This window comes from Larimichthys crocea, chromosome VIII (genome assembly GCF_000972845.2).
Source record: "Larimichthys crocea isolate SSNF chromosome VIII, L_crocea_2.0, whole genome shotgun sequence".
NCBI lineage: Eukaryota > Metazoa > Chordata > Actinopteri > Sciaenidae > Larimichthys > Larimichthys crocea.
In genome coordinates this window covers 17,322,331-17,344,587 of record NC_040018.1, presented here as the reverse complement: position 1 = coordinate 17,344,587, position 22,257 = coordinate 17,322,331, and the positions used below count along the sequence as shown (strand labels likewise).

Genomic DNA, 22,257 nt, shown 5'->3' with positions numbered 1-22,257 from the left:
AACTTGATAAAATGATAATAAAAGCACATTTCCATTTTGATGTACAACACAAAATCCTTCTTGCCACACACAGCACTGATCTTTTTAAGCAATTCAAACAAAGTGAAAACAAAACAGCATTTCAGAATTTATGCAACAACATATTTTTTTTATGACTTTGCAAATCCAAAACCTAGTTAATATGATACAAGTTCACACACAGAGCTTATAAGACAACTTTCAAACTCAAGTGAAAGGGGAAATGATATGCTCTCACTTTCCACATGCAATATTGAGATGGTTATTGTCATTTCTTCTGGCTCTGTCCCTCTCAGTACCCCACTTTTGTCCAACCATCTTATTGCCAGGTGACTTTTTCTGCACTTAAAACATTATTAATATCATTAACAGTGGCTAAGAAGAACATGTTGCCCAATTGGAAGGACACATATAATGCTAAATTATCACTTGTGTTGACAGACTGCTTAATCACAGTACCTTGAGAGCTGTTTCAACCTGTGCTTGTATGTTATTAAACTTTTGTCATTTGTTCTGTTCTCTTGTTTTGTGTGTTGTTTGTAGGTGGTTACTTAATGATCTAGTCTAGTCATCTTGTTGTTTAGCAAATAAAAAGAGTGATTTCATTGGCTAAGAGCATGGACTTTAACCCTGAGACCTAAAGCTCTACAGTTCAACGATTGAACATGAATGCGTAACTTTAAGACGAGTGAGCCAAGAGAAGAAAGAGGCAAAGCAGCTGTTGATTTAACATCTGCAAAGGTCTAAAGCCACACTTCCTAAAACCACCTTCAAGGCTAAGGTGGTCCTAACCTAGACTTAAAATTAAGCTAGGCTTATTGTAGCCGCAGGTGTTTTTGGGAACCGTTCTGTCTACAACCAAAATGCCTATGTGGTCTTCATGAGACAGTGGTCATAACTCTCTAGTGCAATCACAGGGGGGCAGATTTACAACATAGCTCCTCCCTACTTGAAGATCAGTTGATTGGGAGGGGTGGATTGTCCTCCCAGTCCACAGAGCATCTGGCTGAGGAACGACAGATGCTGACAGCTGGACTGACATCCAGCATATGTCCCTTTCTTTATTCCTGCTCCACTCAGACAATAGAGTGGAAGGGACGGGGGTCCTTTGTGTTGAGAAGGTAGACCTAATAGCTTGTGACTCTAGAAAAGAGCCCCCATTCTCCAGGAGAGCCTGGAGAGCAATTAGCCCGTCTCTGATCCCAGCCTGGGGAGTTATTATGGGAGGACTGAGCCCACAGAAACCTCAATGGTCCATTCTCATTCATGCCACGTTAGAATGTTTATTTTTTCACATAACATAAAAGCGATGATCTAAATCAGCAGTCCAACTTGTCTTTCAGAGATGCGTTTTATTTTTTTGGCTTCACAAAGTCTGCTGCATTTGGATGAATCACTCTGATGACTTCCAGTGGTCTCTGCAGCTCAGTCTGAGCACGTGTGCGCTGTTTTTGCAACGTGGTGACGTCACGCGCACGACAACAGGAAGTCACTTGAGTCGATGTAAACACAGCACAGCGTGCTGCAGCACAGCTTTAAGTAAGTGTTTGCTGTGTGGAGCAACGGTGGGTAAAAACGCCAAAAGGGATGTGACAGGCATGACTCGAGGATAAAACGAGTTTGTTGGCGAGGACGTGAAACGCTGCAGCATCGAGATACACGAGTTTAGAGGCTAAGACGCTAACTGTTAGCACCCTGTGTCTTCTCAATGAGCCTCAGTCACTGTGTTTGTAGTGCTGCAACGACGTCACACTGAAACCTATTAAATACCCAAAGAGGTTAAATTAAAGGGTCATGATTCAGCGTCCAGTGAACTCACTGTCTGTTTGCTTTCTGTAGAAAATGGGCGTGAAAGGTCTTCAGAGCTTCATGGAGCGCTGCTGTCCTGAAGCCTGTGAGACTGTGGACCTGAGGGAAATGGCCAGACAACATGCTGCCAAAAGCCAACAGGACTGCACAGCCTCAGCTAACAGTTGAGTTTATTTCAGCGTGCAAACAACTAGCAGTGCATGTATCCTAACACTGATCCAGCATGCATGGGTGCAGATGGAGATATCAGTAAATAATTCAATTTTATATCGATGGCACCTTTTTAAAAACCAGAGTTACAACGTACTGCACATGAGCACACAGAATAGACCGCCATAAATCACAGCAAATGGCCAAACATGGTGACTTAAAACGAATGAATGAATGTGCTGCTTCGTTAAACGATCTGCAAATATATCCTGCAAGCACCCGTCCACAGTACTTTCTTCTAGCCATGTAATAAATAAAAAAATATATGATTTGTAGCAACCGTACATCCAACATTACTATTAATATGTGTAGTGCAATAGTAGTGAAAAGCAATGATCGGTTTCTCTTATATTGTTAACACAAGTAAGGAAAGCTGAAACACAACAACATACTCAGACTTAGCATCAGTGATGCTGACAGCGATACAGACAGAGGAATCAGTGGCAGACGATGCTGACACTCTGGATGAGTGTTATGGCATTACTGGCCGCGTTTTGTACCCTTTGTAAACCAAAAACAGGAAACTGGACAATTATTGCCTGGATGTGTCCTTTCTGGGTTAACATGCTCTCTGTTACATTTGTATTTTCATTCTCACTCAGGCCCCACGCTCGTTGTGGATGGCATGGCCTGCCTGCGCCACTGGTACTCTTGTAAGAACTGGGTGTGTGGGGGGCAGTGGAGGGAGTACATGGATGTGCTGAAGAGCTGGGTGGAGGCCTTCACCTCAGCAGGCATCAGACTGGTCTTCATCTTTGATGGGGTGGTGGTGGAGCAGAAGCGACAGACATGGGTGAGGAAAGAAACTTTGTAAACCTGTGTTTTTTTTTAAGAAAACATATTTAAATGGCTATAATTCAACACACCTTAGAATTACTGTTCAAAGACTGACAATCCACCACTGTCAGACAGATTATTTTATGTAGTACTATAGTGTAAATGTTAGTATTTAGAACACATAAGCACGATATATTAAACATCTCTCATATTGAACTGAGTAAGTTTGCACAGTTCTGCCACCTGTATACAACATCCTCTCGTGTCCACAGGTGAAGAGAAGACTCAGAGTGAACAACGAGATTTCTAAAATATTTCGTCACATAAAGGAACATGGAGAGCAGCCTGGTCGAGAGCTGTTCTCCATTCCTTCTGGTCTGGCAACATTCACACGCTTTGCTCTCAGGTCAGCATTTACAAGACACAATGCAGTGTGTGTGTATACATATATATATATATATATATAGAGATATATAATATATTATATATATAATATATATATAGAGCTATTTACATGATTGTTCATGTTATTGCTGTTTATGTGGATTTTTTCCACTGTTTGATTGATTATTTCCTTATTGTAGATTTTATTGTTGCTTACAGGTCATTGGGCCAGGAAGTTTTTCTCTCAGTGCAGGAGGGTGACTATGAAATTGCCAACTATGCTCGTAAGCATGGCTGTATGGGCATTTTGGGACAGGACTCAGACTTCATCATATACGACAGGTTTGCTAAAATTATCATGTTATACTTTTAGACTTTGTTGGATGCAGCAGAATATCTTGCACAACTGATAAACACAAATCATACAAAATGTGGATAAACTGTTTGAGCTGAACATCTAGTTTTATCTTTTAAAGTTCCCCCTACTTGTCTGTGGAAAAGCTGCGGATCAACAGGCTCACCACTGTCCTGTACGACCGACAGAGGCTCTGCCGGACCATTGGATTGGAGGTTAACCAACTTCCACTGTTGGCCTGTCTCTTGGGTAATGATGTGGTGTCAGAGAAGCAGATGCAACACATCAGGAACGACGCTATGGCAGCATACAGGTGGCTGGGGTTTTACTTTAGCCTTATAATATTTCTTATTTCTCATTCCTGTTCTCTCCCAAATAAAACTTTTCTATTGTTATAATAAGAACATGAATATCAAATGTACAAATTTGGAATATTTTAAGATGATGAGCAAACTTAAAATTCAGATGAGGATATTACATGAAAACAATTTTATTGTTTCCCAGGATAAACAATCCCGCACCACACTCTGCTGCTCCTCAGGGGCAGATGGTGCTAGCTGTATCCCACCTTGTGAGCTCCTTGTGGTGCAAAGAGAAGGAAGAGACAGGGCTTATCCCTCAGTCTCTGAATCTGTCAACTCCTAACAGAGAGCTACTCAAGAGGGGGATTTGCTCCTACTTACTGCCTGGACAGGAAGCTCTTCAGCAAGGTGACATCTCTGCACTTCCTCCTGCGCGAGCCTTTGAGAAACATGTTAGTCCAGAAATATTAAAGGTATGTTCTGTGCCTTATTCTGTCTCTTCTGTTTTGAGACTACCAAACGTGACATTGGTTCACAATGTTTCACTTTACTCTGTGGTTTTCCCCAGGCCTGTAGAGAGAAGCATGTAGCAGCAGAGGGTTTTATGATTTATGGTGTTTTGTGCGAGGGACTTATTGAATGTAGCAACACTCTGGAGGATGAGGAGGACACTGAGTTGCTACCTCAGGCCCTCGTCTACAAACCCTGCAGACAACTCATCTATGGGCTGCTGCTGCTGCACGGGCATGATGGTAGGACAGTAAACTTTGTGGATGGGTCATACACATAAACACAGACAGCATCATTAATGCACATGTGCCATACTGTAAACATTTTAGAATGATTTTTTTCTTCTCCAGACAGTTGTGCAAAGTCAATCCATAAACTTGACTTATTTGTTTGTTTTCAGGCAGTGATGTCGACCTTCCAGCTGTCAGGGAATGGTTTGTCTACCCTGGAAACCCTCTGAAGGAACCTGATAGGGTCCACCCCATCAGCCTCCCATGTACTGTACCTGCTAATTTCTGTTTATACTGAATTAGTGATATGATTTCAGTCTTGTTATACAATCTGAGGCAAGTTTAAAGGATGAAGAGTTTTGGTTAGTTCTGTTAAATGAATGCTTGATTTTTTTTTCTTTCGTTGCTAGGATGTTGATACACTCTACCAGTTTATAGTAGTACATATACATTTTCCCCAATGTTTCCTAGGAATGACTGTTTAGCCATGTCTGGCCATCAGGATGACTTTGATAAGTTGTTTTCTGTCTATATTGTATTATGTTCTGTCTGTCTGAACATGTAGGTGATCAGCCCAGTCTGGACTTGTTATGGTTCGGCACCGGTCCTGAAGTGTCTGCTCTTCGCCTGACGTCCTTTCTTTCAATTTTTGACTGCCAGGAATTCTCTGAGTTGTATGGAGATATTGAAGACTGTCTGCTGGCTGCACTCTGCCTGGTCACTTACATTATCCTCCAGGTAGGAAACAATCGGACGTAGATGTAATTTAGTTTTGTCTTATTTTAATTTAAAATACATTAAATTACTTTTTCTGATGTAATACCAGAATTTAGTCCTCTGTCTGTCTGACCTTCTTTAGAGTCATGTTGGGTGTTTCCACCATTATTGATATAACTGTCGGGGTGCATGTTTGACTTATCTTTCATCTTTCTTTGTTAAGTGGTTAAATGAAACAGTGAAACACAGTGGAATCAGTTTGTATTTAGGCATTTCAGTGAAGATAATGCCAGTGTATGGGTAGTAAAGCTACTCCTGGTGATTTATGTAAACAGAAAATGAAAGCGCAAATGTATTTGGTAACAATTAAATACACAAGTCAGCCTTTGATTTGGGGTTTACTCCTGTAACATATACAGCAATTATTCTGCTCTTTTGTTAACTTGTAATTTGAAGTTAAACATCACTTGTTGACGGTCTGTTCTGTGTTGTTTTGTCATGGCTTATTGGTAACCACTATCACCCACTGAGTGCCCAGTTTAGCCACAGACACTGGTCTTTGTAACTCCAGCTCTTGCGTCAACAAGTGCTCTGATAACCACTGAGGGGCTTTGAATATCTTAAGAGCCGTTTGTTAATTCACCATACTACAATTATGTCCTTATTTGGTTGTAAATTGAACACTATAAACATTTGTGCTGTTTGTAATCCAGCTGTAATGCCTTGTTTTTGGAGAGAGAGTGCAGAGATTTGTGTTTTTGGTTTATACATTCTGCATGGACGTCATCCGTTTGAGCTTTAACACAACAGAGATCACAGGATCACATCATCTAGATGAAGGCACATTCGTCATTTTGTAGAAGCTAAACACAAATTATACTGTAGATTTATTTATCAACCGTAAGACCAATAGGTTTGTAATCGCTTTTGAGTGCCTCCCTAACAAAGTTATGTCTTCAAAGAAATTAATCTCAAACATTGTCTCATTGTCTTGCCTTGTGTCTGTGCACGCAAGACAAGACACGCAGCTCCACATTCCTGGATTTGATTAATTTTAGACCCAAATGACTCCAGTGACATCACTTGTGGCAATTTATCAGACTTGTCCCTCTGAAGACACAAACAGCTTTGTACAACCTTTTTTTTTTACATGTGGTACTCGCGTGACCTGGCCAAAGCAACCTCTTACTCACATTGTCCATCTTAAATACATTTTTATTTGTCTAAACATTCTTTAATTACACTATATAAACTCATTTGACATCTAATTGAAAAACAGTAAAATTCACTCTCCTACTGTATCCTCGTGTCAGTGGAAAACTTAAGTCCAATAAGGTCATTACGACTGAGCTCTAGTTAAAAAGGAAAACATCTGAACAGTTTTTTAAATAAAGAATAATTGTTTTCACAAAAGCAAGAAGGGTGGAGATTAACATGTTGGTCATGGCTTTCCAACATAATTTGACCTAACAGCACTCTAAGGCCATATTCACACCGCAGCGAAAACACAGGTTTTTCCCATTCATTTGAGTGGGGGTAGTGCGTTTTGGCTGCAGCGGTGTAAAGATACAAAGATCAACAGACTGATGCAGATTTTTGGGCAAACAGACTGACACACACTTGGAGCCAGTCATTTAAATGAGTGAAGGACCAACAGACAGACAGAAGGGCAGCTTGTTAGACGGACCGTTAGATGAGTGGACAATCAAAGTTGAGCAGACAGGCCGACAGACAACAGTAGCTGTTGTTGTCTGACCGCTGCTGCTTTCACATTCCCTCGTCACTCTTCTGTTTAAATAGCTTCAGGGTTTGTTTGTTTTGTACACACAACTGGGCAGCCTTGTTTCTGCATTCAGCATTGTTTCTTTCTCTGTTGAATTGTTGCACAGAGAGCAGACAAAACAAACTGACCCACACAAAAAACACTCTGGGATGTGATTGAATTGGCTAACCGTATATTTTCCTCTCTATGTGTGTGTGTTTGTGTGTATGTCTTCAGGTACAAACTTTGTCTCAAGAGGATTTAGATGCTTACCTGAGCCAGGCTGTGTGTTTGAGACAAAAATCTCCCCAGGAGCTTCAACAGATCAAGGTCAGTTACAAGTACAAACACATACACACACACACACATAGGATTTTACAGCTCAAACCAAAAATAGCCTTTTTTTGGTTTTCTGACTTTCACTGAAATGTTTTGTCCCAGTGCACCCTAAATCTGTTGGGTTTCCTGCTGCAAGAAGACAATGTCCCCCATAGTTTAAAGTAAACAAGGTCCACTTGTGGCAAACACAACTCTGAAAATGTTTCCACTAATAGAAAGTGAGGACACAGATAAGTGAGAAAGCAAGATGCTGTATGAGTCTGCAGAAAAACAAACTAAAAACAATAAACTGCAGTGAGGCTGTATTGTGTTTTTATTTCATGCATTTTTACAAATCAAATATTCACCGACTTCTCAAACATTTAACATTAATTCAAACATGTTATAATAATGAATACATATCTTTGCAGAAGAAACCTGAAAACTGATGGTTTATTATTATGTCGCAGCTGAAGGTGATTTCTGTCAACTGTTTGGGCTTGTTTGCACTCAAATGATGTTCAAATCTTCTTCGTCAGGAGAAGCTAAATATGACTGACAGCAGAAAATGTTTCACTGTGATCAGCTTTAGTATTTTTTATGTCTGTTGTTTCACAGCATATAAATGATTACTGGTGCAAAGTACAAATGAAGTAAAACTGCCTGCAGATGTTATAAGAACATGAAACTCTGATGCCCAACGATGTAGAATATACATAAGTTATGTTTAGCAGAGAATGATCGTTGATTTATCAAAACCAAGGAGTTGTTTATCAAACAAAATGCTGATTATTCTACCTGTTTCGGATTTTTTAAATGTGACAATTTGCTTCTTTTTTCTGTGTTACATCATTTCCAAAGTCTGTGTAAAGGTAATTCTGAGATTTCTTCCAAAATGTAGAAGAGGTTAGAGGTTCAAACTGTTTTTCACCAGTTTTCAGTCGAGGATTTTGTGGGCGGTCCTAAAGGGTGGCTCGATGACACACTGAGGCCACCCTAAGCATACCCCTTCACCCCTAGCAGAGAGATAGAAATTGATTCATCTTGCTCAGTGTTTCAAAGTTAGTCATTGTCTGAACTCATCTGACACGTTTCAGTCGCTTCAAAATTGCTGCTTGACTGCTTCCACGAGTGGGTGTGGCTTCAGTGCCTTCAGCCGACATGCCCCCATAGTCCTGGAGCTGAGAATTCATCTTTACCTGATTTCGACTCGTAATTTCATAAACATGTCGATATATTTAATCATTCAAATTTAGCTGGGTGGTTAATAACACTTTTTTCTTTGGTCCGACGAACTCAAAACACATTTATTTTTACTTTACACAGATTTTAATTGATTATCTTCCTGCTTTGTACTGTTGGAACAATGTTTCAATGATGAAGGACTCTGTAGCTGCAGAAATGAGTGTCATACCTGAGTCTTCTCATTGAGTCTTCAGTGAGCTCGGTTGATGTGACTCGTGACCTCTCTCAGATACAAGAATCAGAGAGTCAGCTGTTCTTTTCCATTCTCTGGGAAAACAGCCGTGCTGTTTGCTGCCTCGTTGTAGCCCCATTTATTTTTACTGTTTAATTACCATACTTGTGTCTAGTAATTTGTATTTTTGCTGCTCGTCTGTTTTCTACACAATAATTAGGGCTGGGCGTTGATTTGAATATGCTGTCTGGGAGAGGTTCAGAGCTGCAGGAGGGGGGGTTAACTGAGTGACTAGTGTACGGATTAACTACACACACACACGCACACATAAACTTAACCCGCATTTACACCCAGATGGGTTAACACACAGTCAGTTTTTTATATTTGATTGTGTATGCATTTGCAGAGAGATACAAACACACACAGACTTCATCACAGTACAAATTGAAAACCTGCCCTCTTCAACATAAAAACAAAGATAAAGAAAAAAGAATAGTGTGTGTGCATGAGTGAAAATGAGTCACACTATTTGTATGTGTGTGTATGTGTGTCTGTTTAGGGGAAAGGGGTTTCCGGCAGTTTTTGGGATGCGTTGGTTTCGTTGCAACATTCCTCCCCATGGGACTGTGATTGTGGCGTGTGTGTGTGTGTGTGTGACACAGAGAGAGTGTGCTGGCGACAGCCGCCTGTCTGTCCTGGCTGACGCTCACCACATGGAGCTATTTACACCAAGCACACTCCGCCCCACTGGACACACACACACGTTTCTGTCTTTGTCTCTCTCTCACTTTGTGTGTTCTCATGTTCTTCTACTTTTTTTTACACTCTACCACTTTCTCTTTTTCTGTCTCTCTTCACGTCGCTCTTTATCTCTTTTCTCTCTCCCTCTCTTTGTGTTGGCATGTTTGTGTGCACCTTCAGGCCTTTGTGTCTCTGTCCAGTGGTTCATTGTTTTCAGAAGGTGAAGCTGTGTTTGACTGGAAGCAGGTGGCAGGCAGGGCTCTGTGTGTGTGTGTGTACACGTAATCACTGTTATCAGTGCTATCTGCCAGAGGACAGGTGAGAGCTGAAAGCACACACACATCTGCCTGCTGTCGTTACAGTTAACTTACTTTCTGCTTCTTCATCATCTTTTTCTTTATTGTCCTCCTCCTGTTTCGTCTTTCTTCTCTCTGCTACTGACTTTTATGGTCACTGATTGTTAGATTAGACGTTATCTTCATAGAGTTGTGCGACAAAATATGGGTTTGATATATTTAATGACTTGCTGACTCATATAAATAATGCCTCATTCCATATACAGTGCATATATCACATTATTTTACTCTGTTAGTGTGAAGTATTGTTGCAGTTAGTAAATCTCGACAGTTTCAGCACTCTAACCACAGCAGCTTGTAAATTTTGTCACCTATACGTATAGACAGACAAACAGATAGTGACAGTGAAGTGGGTGGTCTGACTCGTAAGTAATCGTGTGATTTATGTGTCAAGACTGAGCAGATAAGGTTGTACAAATTGGGGTTGGGAAACAACGATTATTTTAGCAGCTGTGAGTAAAAGTTGAAGTAATGTGTTTTGGGTGGTGAGACTAAGCGCATTGAAGAAACAGATGTCTCTTCACAGCGGGGCTGTTTAAATTATGCTACGGTACAGGAAGATATTTATGGTGTTTTGACTTGAAGCTTGAGTTGTTATGGATGCTTCAACCTCTATTTCTCAATTTAGTTTAACAGGATATGTTAATATGAAAGTCATGATAAATATGTCACTGTGTCTAAGGGGAATGAACCAAAACGATCCAAATTATTGGACAATAATTAGGACATGCTGCTGAGAAAGATTGTTACATGTGATGGTTGATTTTATTCAGTGATTACATGATCAAATCTTTCTCAAAGTATGGAGGTGTAATCGGCTGTGTGTCAGGGGCTCGCAGGTCAAGAGAGTCATGTCAAAATTTAAAGTATATCTATGTTGACAGAAGATCTACCTCATGATAGAGATGTCCACCCAACTATATGTAAAACCAAACTTTGTCGCTCTCTCAGCTGCCTTTCCTCTCCAGTCGGGCGGTGCAGCTGGGATCTCTCTATGTCCGAGGGCTGAGCCACCTGCTGGGCGCTAACTGTGCCAGCGGGTGCCCGCTGCCCAACGCTGCCATGATGCCTTGGCACAGCTTCGATGGACGGCTGTTCCACTCAAAGTACCTGCTGGCACATAGCGGCACGGAGAAAACTGTGTTGCTGGACAGCGATGTGAGTGGAGACAGACAAACAAAAAGGGGAATGTGTGTGTGTGTGTGTGTGTGTGTGTGTGTGTGTGTGTGTGTGTGTGCGTGCGTATGTTTGTGTGTGTGTATGTGTGTGTGTTTGGATTTTGAGGAGAGAAAAAAAAGTGTCTTCTTCTACTTTGTCTATTTGTATGACTTTTGTATCATTTTTCACCATCTTTGAGCAGCTTTATTTTGAGATGTGTCATGATCATGTGTCTGCCTCTCTCTCCAGTCGTCCTGTTTGTCTCTCTTTCTCCGCCTGAGAGAGAAACTTATAGAAACATGCAGGAAACGAGGCAGAGTCCTGCAGTCCAGACCCAAAGCACCGGCAGAAAGGCATAAAACCACAACAGGACCCAAATACAGAGAAAGACACACAGGTGAGACATGACATGTCTGTATAAATACCCGACCTACAACTTCAGCCATCTGCCTTTCATAGATTTCTTTCTACTTTTTTGTCTGTAAAGATGTTGCTGTGCAGAATGACACAGTTTCCCACAGTGTATGTGGAAAAATGAAAAAGAATATGCCAAATTTTCCACAATTTCAAATTAATCTTTGATTATTTTAAGCACTGAAGTGTGCCAGCTCAGTTGTTTTTATTAATAGCTTTATATTTGTGAGATACTATATGTTATGAAAGTGATTTTATGTTTCGTCTCACTCTAAAAGTGAAGGTCTGTGTATGTTGGTTCTGTGTTGTTTCACTGAACATAATTATGCTGCCATTTTGTAAAAAAAAAGATTTTTTTGATCTCAAGACCATCCTGGTTAAACAAAGGTCAGAGAGAAAAACGTTTTGACCTGAGTTAAGAAATGTTATGGTGTTTCTAGGGTGGCCTAGTGGTTAAGATGCATACCACATAACCACAATGTCCTTGGTGCAAATCTGCCCGGGGAGCTTTGTCGCATGTCATGTCCCTCTCTCTCTTTTCCCATGTTTTTTGTCTGCATCTTTACTGTCAACCCTCCAATAAACAGACAAAAAAAATCCCAAACACAAACATAAAAATTATGTTATGATGTCTTATTTTATAGGCTCCAGTAGTTCAGTTTTTATGTTCTTTGTTTCTAATCAGTGTCCAGAGTACAGAGAGCTAAACAAGCCTCCGGTGACGTGAGCCGTCGAAACACACTGTTCGTATGAAAAGCTGATGAAATTACTGCTGGAGCCAAACAGAGAAGGAGCATTTTAATCTGACAGTTCATCTGTGGTTGTAGTTCTCTGGTGCCCCCTCACAGTACCACATTACCCAGAGGGCCGTGCTGTAACGAGCTCCATGTGTGCTGCGGCCTTCACGCATACCACCGCGTGTGCACACGCACACACATGCACACGTGCACGCTTGGATGGGAGACTTGCTTTGTCAGTGCACTAGTAATAGTAGGTTTCTGTTTATAGGCTGAGAGAGCTCTATTTTAAGACACACAACAAGACTAACTGATTACAGACTTCTCTGTTCTGTCTCTCCCCTCATTTTGCTCCCCTTCCCCACAGTCGTTCCCCTATGTCTCATTCTTCATCCTTTTATTTGTCTCTCCTTGCCCTCTCTCTGTTTCTTTTTTTAAACTTATTTCTCACTGTTGTTCTCTCCCTGGCGCTGCGTGCGCAGCGTTCAAGCTCTCCAGGCGCCTTTCCAGCTCATTATACACACTTTGTCAAACATATTCACCCTTGTACACACAACGCACAAGTGTTAATGTGGCCTGTCTGTATACAGTACGATGCCTGTCACTCACTGTAGTGCGCCCTGTTGTATGTAGTTTACAGACTTCGTCCTGTTCAGCGGCCAGTCTCAGAAGATGACTCAGCGGTAACTTATGAAACGTGAACCTGTAGTTTCTTTTCAACCCTGTGACTTATAAACCTTTTGAGACCGTTCCTCTGCGTGCCATGTTGGCGCAGAGTCTCCGAATTGCGCCGAACTGTCTGCTTTTTGCCCAAGTCAACCCTTGTGGGTCTCATGAGGATGTTTCTGGTTTTATAGATGGAAGGCTATACACTCTTTATACCTCAGTGTTTCATTTCTGCCAGACGCAGACACCAATCATTACTACAGAACTGTGGGGATATGGAGTGTGTGTGTGTGTATGTGTGTGTCTGTATGAGAGAGACAGAGAGTATGTGTGTGCGTGAGAGTAGTGGTGGCGCTATGTGGTATCGTTGAGGGCCCGGTTTGGTTTTTGTTTGGAATCAGGCCTGATGTTTAGTCTCCTCAGCAAATATCTCCTCTGCCCGCCTGCCCTTGCAATTACACTCCAACAGTGAATCCAGTATAGCAGCTCTCCCACGTCTCTCCGGTTTATTTCTGTCCAAAAAAGACAAAAAGTAAATGAAAACAAGCTCATTTTCAGATTTGTTGCAGAGTACATTTTACTCTGTATTTCTACCCTCTCCTCTCCAGAGTAATATATAGTCTGTAATCTCTCTAATCTTGAATCTTGAATCTGAGCAACATTTCTAAAAGACATACCAACCACACAAATACACTTTTAAAAAGATTTGGTGCTTGTGGCCTGAGCGACACATCTACTTACGCATGGCATGCTTTCATGTGTGTTTTTCCTGCACTTTCACACTCAGTGAATGGGTTGATGGTAGGATGGCGGCCTGATTTGGCCTAGCAGGCTGCAAAGTCTAAAGTTGGACTTGGTGTTTTATTTCAAGCACTTTATAACTGTCTTAAAATCGGCCACATCTGTCAGAGCTCCTTAAAGGTCCAGTGTGTAAGATTTAAAAGGGCAGAAATTGAATATAATATCCATAACAATGTTTTCATTAGTGTATAATTACCTGAAAATAAGAACTATCATGATTTTGCTACCTTAGTTTGAGCCTTTTTTTATCTACTGACTTTCACAGAGTCCGCCATGTCTTTACAGAACAGACAAACTAAACACTAAATTTAGTGTTTTCACTCGTTTTGCATAGTTTCTCCTTCACACTAAGAAGGAGAGGGTGAGGTGAACGGGTTGCAGTCAGCATCTACACCACTGGATGCCACTAAATCCTACACACTGGTACTTTAAATGAACAGTGAAATGATGGTAGGATTTTAATGGTAGTGAAGGAGGAGGAGGGAAGCATTTAGCTTTTCTTGTTAGCCAGAACATTTTATAGCATATAATAGTAGAGTAAAGGTCACAAACCACCATCTTTGTTGGGGGATTTTATTTGTTTGATGACAGTTGACAAGAAGATCTGTAAGCATTCAGCTTCATTTTTTCCCTTCTTTGAATAATTCAGCTTTCAAAACTGGCGGCGTTTGTCAGACTTGATGAGTGTGTATGTCCGCTGTGATATGGCGTTTGTGTTTTTTTCTGTTCTGTGGGTAGCCTTGAAATAATTGTGGACAGACTTCAAAGGCAAGCAACCCTCTGTGTGTGTGTGTGTGTGTGTGTGTGTGTGTGTGTGTGTGTGTGTGTGTGTGTGCGCACATTTGCCTGTAAGAGCAAACACACTTGTAAGTGTGTGAGTGTGAGAGAGAGAGACAGAGAGTGAGGAGCAATTGTCGCTACTTTTTGCACAGAGTGGGGCATTTAACCAAGATTTACTTAGATTGTTGTCATATTCAAAAGTTGGTGCTTCAGTATGAACAAAGTCAAAGTTAGCTTATCATGTAATGTTCGTCAATTCCTAAAGAATCAAAGCTGGTGAAGGCTCATAATTTAGCGGACAAACTTAATCTAATCTGATTGCTGAGCACTTTATCCACAGTGAATCAAGGTGACAGTTTAGTTTCAATCTGAAGTGTTTCTCTGTAACATTAAAATATTAATATGAATAACCAACAAGTAAGGTCAACATATGTATAATAACAGAGTTTTCCCATCATGCTGCAGTTATCTACATCATAACCACATATGTATCTATCAACTGCAACTAGTATGCTCCTTTTCAGTGATAGTGCTCTGTAACGCTGGAACAGGAATGATATTGCTTGCGACAACATAAACAGAAAATTATATAATAAGGTACAAAAAAAGAAAAAAAACATTGTTAACTCCAAGCAGGAAATCACAGTGCATTTTTTTAGCCGTTTTTAGATTTGTATAGAAGTTCAAGTATTTTCAACTTTTCAGCACAAGATGTGGAGAGCAACACTTGTCAATCTCACACTTTCTACTTTCATAGGTGTGACAGGAACGGTGGTACGAATGCAGATGAGAAGATTTTAGTGAAGACAACAAAACATGGAGAGATGATGTTATTCACCGTACTGTTTCAGTATGTCATGAACCCATGACCTCCGCTTTTTCCCCTCCTCATCCAGTAGCGCAGCAACAGCTAATCATATTTGATCGCCCCGTTGCGCATGCAGGCCCGCTCCACAGGCGCACCAGCTGTTTTGCCCAGCACACTTTGCCAAGGCGTTCTTGAAGCAGCTGCGCCTGTAGAGATATGTATCTCTCTGATTGGCCCCCAACGAAGCGACAGGACACAGCAGGTTCCCTGGCTGCTCAAACATAATTCCCCTTTTGTTTCCATCGCCAACATCTTTGTGGGTTTTTTGTACATTTGTTGAATGGCGGACTTGCATACTTCTGCCTGATCTCAGCCTGACGGATCATAAATGATTCAGGCTTCAGTTGATGTTTGCCCTCCTTTGCTCTGTGTCCCACATCTCAAACCACAATCTGACATTTTGCAACAATTTGTTTGGCGCAGTAATACTGACATAAGGCGGTCACAGATGATTGCTTCATCTGGGTGTTGTTTAATCAGATGTAATTTGCAGTAGACAGCACAGAAGTACTTGACATCACACTTTTTCATTAGACCCAGTGCAGAGAAAGGCTTTTCAGGTCCTTTAAACATTACGTTTGTCACTTTCAGGTGGCGGTGAGAACTGGAGGGAAAGAGGAGAGACGACAGGAGGCTATCAACACAGAGGAGGATGGAGGGAGAGAGGGGAGGCGAGGGGAGGCCGAAGTGAATATAAAAACAGAGACAGAGTGTGGGCGAGAGGAGGCCAACATTTTCACCCTCATCCTCATTCATATCATAACTTCCACGATCAAGGACCCCAGAACACGAGCCATCCTCAAACACAGTCCAGAGGTCGATCACACCACAGCAGAGGGAGATACCAGCTGGCTCCGAGGTAACACCAGTACTGAACTAAAATGTTTTCTCCTCTGATGTTTCTTCTGTTCCATAATGTCATGGTGTCATGTTTGCTCCTCTCCTCTCCTCAGTTGGTGGCAGCCTCCTGCACCAGGAACATAACTCGGCCCTTAACAGAGAAGAGAGAAGAGGAGGATTAGAGGGGATGGTTTCAGGACTTGAGAGGATGGGTAAAACATGATGAAAGGAGTGAGGGAATCAAATTTCTCTGAACAAACTGATTAGTGAATTACCCATCAGCTGTGTTTGTCTAAAGGATGCAGTAGGTAGAGGAAAGGCAATCAAGAGGCAGCAGAATGAAGAGATTAGGTGTTTTAATTTGATGGCTTAACCAGTTATTCTTATTATTTGCTCCTCAAAATCAGCTCTCCTATGCCTCCTTTATTTCAGGACAACTTACTTCTTAAGTGTCCTCTTCTTGATGACTTCTTAGTGACATCAAATGAACAGTATGTGTGAGAACTCGCCACACAAACACAGAAATGAGTCACTTGCAACAACATGCACAGAGGCTTAATGGTTAATCCTCAAGCCTGTTTTTACCTCTTATCTGTGACAATAAAAGAGCAAAGATCTTAAAAGCTGTGTGTATCCAGTGGCATAATCCTTTTAAAGGACTGAAGAAACAGTAATGCTAGTATCAAATGTCAGCTGAAGTGGGTCATCAGTACAGGAGATTAATTCACCTTTATAAACTGATACCGAGAACCGTTTGTGACATGTCAAAAGCAAAGTGAGGCAACTTGAGTCATACACAAAAAACTAATGTAATGTAATGGATACTAAAAGATACAGAGATTTATATTTTACTGTTTTGTACTTTGCTTTAACCCGTCTTCAAATAAACATTTTAATTTACATTTCTGAATTTGATTTTATTTCTTCTGGCTCTTAATGTCGGCATGTCCTTTTGTTATTTAAACAATCTCTTAAACTGTTAGTGGATTGATGAGGAATGTATAACCTGTAAAGTCATGCTGACTGTCTTCCTGTAGCACCGTGAACGTCGTAAAAACCACCAGAGAGGAAAAGGATGCAGAGAAAGTTCCACAGCCTGAGCGCTGTCATTCCTGCGTGTGTGTGTGTGTGTGCACATTTGCCCGTAAGAGCAGAAAAGAAATGTACGAGTGAATTTTTCGACAAATGAAAACAAATAAAGGAAAATCACAGTGTTGATACAGTGATGGTGAGACTCTGTTTGGCATGACAGATCTGGAAGTTTCATCAGTTTATTTCCTGTAGTTCAATGATTCACTCATTACACAGGACCTGATGCAGTCTGAAATATATTAACTGACATGCTTATCAGTGGTAATAGTTTGATCCAAAAACAAATGAACAACAACAGAGCTGAAGGAACGAAGATCCAGGAGACTTTACTACAAAATATCATGAATGTTATATCAGATGGTCAGCACACGAACAGTGTTAATGTGATAATAATCTTTCATGTTGTGTTACGATCTTGATCTGTTTTTTGGGGAAATAATTGACTTTTTAATCATAATTGTAGAATTAGTCACAGACCTAAATAAATATAATTCAGCATGTTAAAATTCCATCAGAAACAATTAAACAAGCATTAATATGCAGCAAGTGTTAGATTTATGGAAATAAACAAACCTGTGAGTGAAAGCAAACATCCATCAGCTGATATTTTGGTTCAAGATTTTTAAAATGTTTTCCTGGCAACACAAGCACAGAAATAAAACTCAAAACTCTTTAAAAAACTAATAAGTCTGTCTCAACCTGTTGTGTTTAACATTGTGACTATGGATTGTGATAATATGTGCAATCATCACCTCAGAGATTTGTTGCAAAACAACTTAAAATGACATGAGTGATGTAGATCTCTCTAAATAATCATGATTGATCTGAATCATTTGAAACGCTTGTGTGACTCCAACCAGAACACAGAAAGTAGCAGCCTTGTTGGTTTGTTGCATAGCGATGTACATCCAGGTTGACTTTATCTCAACGTTCATGTTGGATCTCAGTTGGTCCAGGAAAATGTCTAATCAGATATTGTAATCACACACATGAAGTTTTTCGTGTTGTAAACACTTTTTTTCCTAACATATTGAGAGCTGACCGTTTAGCTGGCCTCTGTCTTTTCCTCAGCTGAGTTTGTAGAGGTGAAACACCAACTCCAGGCTGACAATCAGAGGATTTCATTCATGCTGAAGTTTGAAAGGGTTCGAGGGAATTGAACACCTCGGTGATTATTAAAGTCATGTGTAAAACCTTTCCATAGGGATGTGACCAAAGTGTCCATTCCCTGTCTTTCCTCTCTGTCCAGAGGCAGTAGATCCTCAGAAGAAACAGCAGAGCGTGTGTGTGTGTGTTTTTTTTGGTTTAGTAATTGTGGTGAGTGAAGTGGGTGTGGGTGTGTATGTGAGGAGGGGCGACCAGGGTGGGGCACGCAACACACATACATGACTTGGGCCCAGTTGCCCCTTCTACATAATAACAATAACAGGAGGAGGGATGTTTTCTGTGGTGAAGAGGAAGCGAGGGATGGAAGGTTAAAAAGAAAGGAAGAGGGAAAAAAAATTAAATGGAAGACGGAAATGAAGGAGTGTAAAGGAGAGAGGATAAGAAAACATTGAGAAGAGGGAAACCGAAAAAGACGAGGAGCAGAGGAAACCCACCAGAGGAGTTGTCGATGGAGAGGTGGAAGACTAAGAATAGAGAAAACAACAGAAAACAGGATGAGAGGGGAGAGAGTGTAGAAAAAAGAGGAGGTGAATTTAGAGGAGAGGAAAAGAGTAAGACAGAGGAGTTAAGAACACAAGCAATTTGAGTCGGTAGTCTTGCCTCAACCACAGGAAACCCTGTTGGTTGCCCAACAGATCAGCTTCCTGCACGTGTGTGTGTGTGTGTGTGGTGGAGGTCTGGGTGTGGTCCCTTCAGCAACAGGGAGATAAACAGTCAAACCCCCTTTTCCAGGCCTCCTCCCTGGGATTGGCTCAGGCCTCTTTCCTCTCCGGTGGCAGTCATTCAACAGGCTGTCTACTCAATTTTGCCCTACACTCTCTCACTGTCTTATCTAAACTTTCTGAGTTTTTCGTCCTGACAAAGTCATCAAACTAGGCACCCATATGTGGAACTCAGCTGGACCAAGGGGATTTGATTTGAACCCTTGCGGTGTCCAGTGGTGGCCACAATGGGTGGCACCTAAATGGATCCCATTGTGACCACAAAACCACTTCCAAACCAGCCCAAGTAAATGACTTTAACGATTCTACACTCACCTCTGGACAGGTGCGACGTGTGAAGTATTTGTCATAGACAGACATGCTATGAGAGAAGAGATTTTTTTTGCTTAATTCATGTTAATCTGACCACTCAAGTTCCATCATTGTTTATTTACCACAAACAACCAATTTACAGGCTGTATGACGTAGATGAATCAGCACTGGTATGATTAAAAGTTACATTTTACAATGAATAAGTCCTTTTGGGTCCTCACTTTAATGTCCTGTGTGTAGATTTTTAAAATTCATTGATTAGATTTTCTTGGAATTTGGTGCATTTGGAGCCTGAAACGCTTGCGCAGAATACTTCCGCTAGGAAGACAATGAATTTTCATTTTTTCATATTGCACTGTTTCAATTATCTCGATTAACTCAGTTGTATTTTGTGTTTTATGCTAATTAGTAATATCACTATGCTAAACTATGATAGTGAACATGGTTGAAGACAGTGAACATTATACCTGCTTAGCATCAGCATATTGGGATTGCCCATGTAGGCATGCTGTCATGAGCATTTAGCTGAAATCACCACTCTGCCTAAGTACAGAGCCACACAGAGAAGTTGGCATGACTGCAGACTCTGCTGTGCGAGGTGGACGATGCTCGCTTGTTTGTTCAAATTCTGAGCAGCATCCAATTACAGCATTTTGGTAGAAAATGCGTGCGGAGACATGAATTTACCTCAACCACAACACTACTTGTTAACACATGCGCAAACCAGCATTTATAGGGGGTAATTGTTATTATTACATGGGGAATAACATACTGCATATATGTAAGGTAACAAAGTACCTTCATATTAAAGTGTTATGTGTTATGTACAAACCTCCCAATTGGTGTTTTTACTTGCTTATATACATGGTGTGCTTCGGGATCACAGAGGAAAACAGGTTGAGAAATATGGTATATTGTAGATCATTCTTTATGTCTGTGGCTGTATTTTTGCAATATTGCCTCTTTATTCATCCAAACCATTGTTGCACAGACACACAAAGAAGAAGAAGGCCTGTTTGTTATCTTAGTTGACTGTGTGTGCGTGCATGTCTTCATGCACACAAAGAATGAATCTTGGCGGGCAGAAGTGGCTCTGTTATTTTGTTGTTGTTTTAGTCGATTTTACAGAGGCACGCACCAAAGTGACACAGGCGTCCAAAAATACACAGAGCCATAGTGACCAAATATAACCCTTCTGTATTTACAGCGGAGTCTATAAATATAAACTCCTTTCTTTAACTGAGACCAAAACACAGAGGGAACAACTCCCAGACTGCTCTGTGTTTGTGTGTGTGAGTAACTAGTGCACTCGAGACTCCTGCTTAATGTAGCTCAGTCGTTAGTGGAGTTGGACAGAGAGAGAAGAGGTAAATAAAAAGGGAAGACAGTAATGGCAAATGAGAGGAAACTGAACGAGAGCAGATAACAGAAACTGCACTGACTTACAGTCAGCTAAAATGTGTTGATTGTTCCTCTTGTTCGACCTCCCGCCTCCCATACCACGAACCAAATCTGAAGCTGACCATCAAGGCTTAACTTTCAAACACTTTGTCCTTGGAGTTTGTAATCACAACTCATCAAACACACTTAAAAATACAACAGTAAAAACGCAACTATATATAAAAATTATTTGTTGGTTTTAGTGTTATTTCACACACGCCACAGAGACGATGACTGGCATTATCCAGTTTTAAAAGTCTATTTTAATACGATTGTCATGTGCATATGTACATTGAAATAGTTTATATTCGCTGTATTCCCGCTCATGCTGGCCATGAACCGACTCCCTCTTAGTTTTAATCTACAATAATACATGCGATTATCAGGAAGAATACCTCTGTCGAAACAAAATGAGAGAATTTTATCCTGAAAATACTGCAAGAAACTGACGTGATTTGGCAAACAATGTGGGAGGAGGAAGAGGAATAATAGTGACCAGTAACTCTCAGTGTACATATGCATTTTAGAAAATACACTTTTACCCCAAGAGTTGCTTGAGAAGTCGGATACCACCTTCATGTCTGTGCAGTATGTTTGAACAACTATACTGGCTTTGTCAAAACTTAAACAAAATCTGTCTACCTGCACCTCTAAAGTTCACTACTTTACATGTTATAGTTCATTTGTTCAAGCGAACAGACAAAACACAGTTTTAGAGGTTAGGGTGTTATGTGCTGTATCTATTTGCTGACGAACACTCAGGTGCACTGAGCAGGGGAAGTCGTCTCTTGGGGTTAGCGCCCCGGTGGTTCCTGTATTCAAATGAAAGAAAGAGAAGGGAAAAGGGAGAGAGATGGAGAGACAAAAGAAAAAGTGGTTGGTGGGGAGGAGGGGCGTTAAAACTGAGTCAAAGAGGGAGTGAATGGATGAGGTATGTTTAAGTAGCTTAGTTGTGGAAATGGGATGAGTCTTTGTTCCTGAATCTAGTTAGAAAACGTATAAATGAAAATGTAAATGGATTGTACTTATAGAGCACTTTTCTAATCTTTCAACCACTCAAGATGCTTTTACACTACATATCACATTCACCCGTTTATACACGCAATGCAAGGTACCAACTGCTCATCACAATCACTCACACACTGATGCCGCAGCCTTCAGGAGCAATTTGGGGTTCAGTATCTTGCCAAAGGACACTTTGACATGCAGACTGGAGGAGCCATGGATAATGAAGCTGCACTAAAAGAATCAATCTGCCGGGCAGTACTTTTTATTCCCTGAAAATAACCACACAAATTGGCACTAATTGTACGGAAATTATGAATTTCTTTAAAAGGAAAGTTGAATTTAAATC

The 22,257-nt window shown here is 40.8% G+C and overlaps 1 protein-coding gene across 3 annotated transcripts; it reads left to right on the top strand.

Annotated features, from left to right (window-relative positions):
• The first annotated feature begins 1,452 nt into the window (after positions 1 to 1,452).
• On the top strand, positions 1,453 to 17,072 carry fam120b (family with sequence similarity 120 member B). 3 transcript variants are annotated; one of them, XM_010732362.3, is made up of 15 exons: positions 1,453 to 1,557; positions 1,858 to 1,990; positions 2,640 to 2,830; positions 3,087 to 3,220; positions 3,418 to 3,540; positions 3,675 to 3,866; positions 4,058 to 4,328; positions 4,424 to 4,607; positions 4,766 to 4,861; positions 5,161 to 5,333; positions 7,312 to 7,404; positions 10,858 to 11,064; positions 11,314 to 11,461; positions 15,922 to 16,189; positions 16,284 to 17,072. In XM_010732362.3, the coding sequence occupies exons 2-15, from the start codon at positions 1,861 to 1,863 to the stop codon at positions 16,312 to 16,314; spliced, it is 2,241 nt and encodes a 746-aa protein (XP_010730664.2). In that variant the 5' UTR covers positions 1,453 to 1,557; positions 1,858 to 1,860; the 3' UTR covers positions 16,315 to 17,072. The 3 variants fall into 3 exon arrangements, with proteins under 3 accessions (XP_010730664.2, XP_027137649.1, XP_019109370.1); XM_027281848.1 differs by lacking the exon at positions 16,284 to 17,072 and adding an exon at positions 15,220 to 15,312 and having other exon boundaries at positions 1,501 to 1,583; positions 15,922 to 15,990; XM_019253825.2 differs by having other exon boundaries at positions 1,509 to 1,583.
• The last annotated feature ends 5,185 nt before the right edge of the window (positions 17,073 to 22,257 follow it).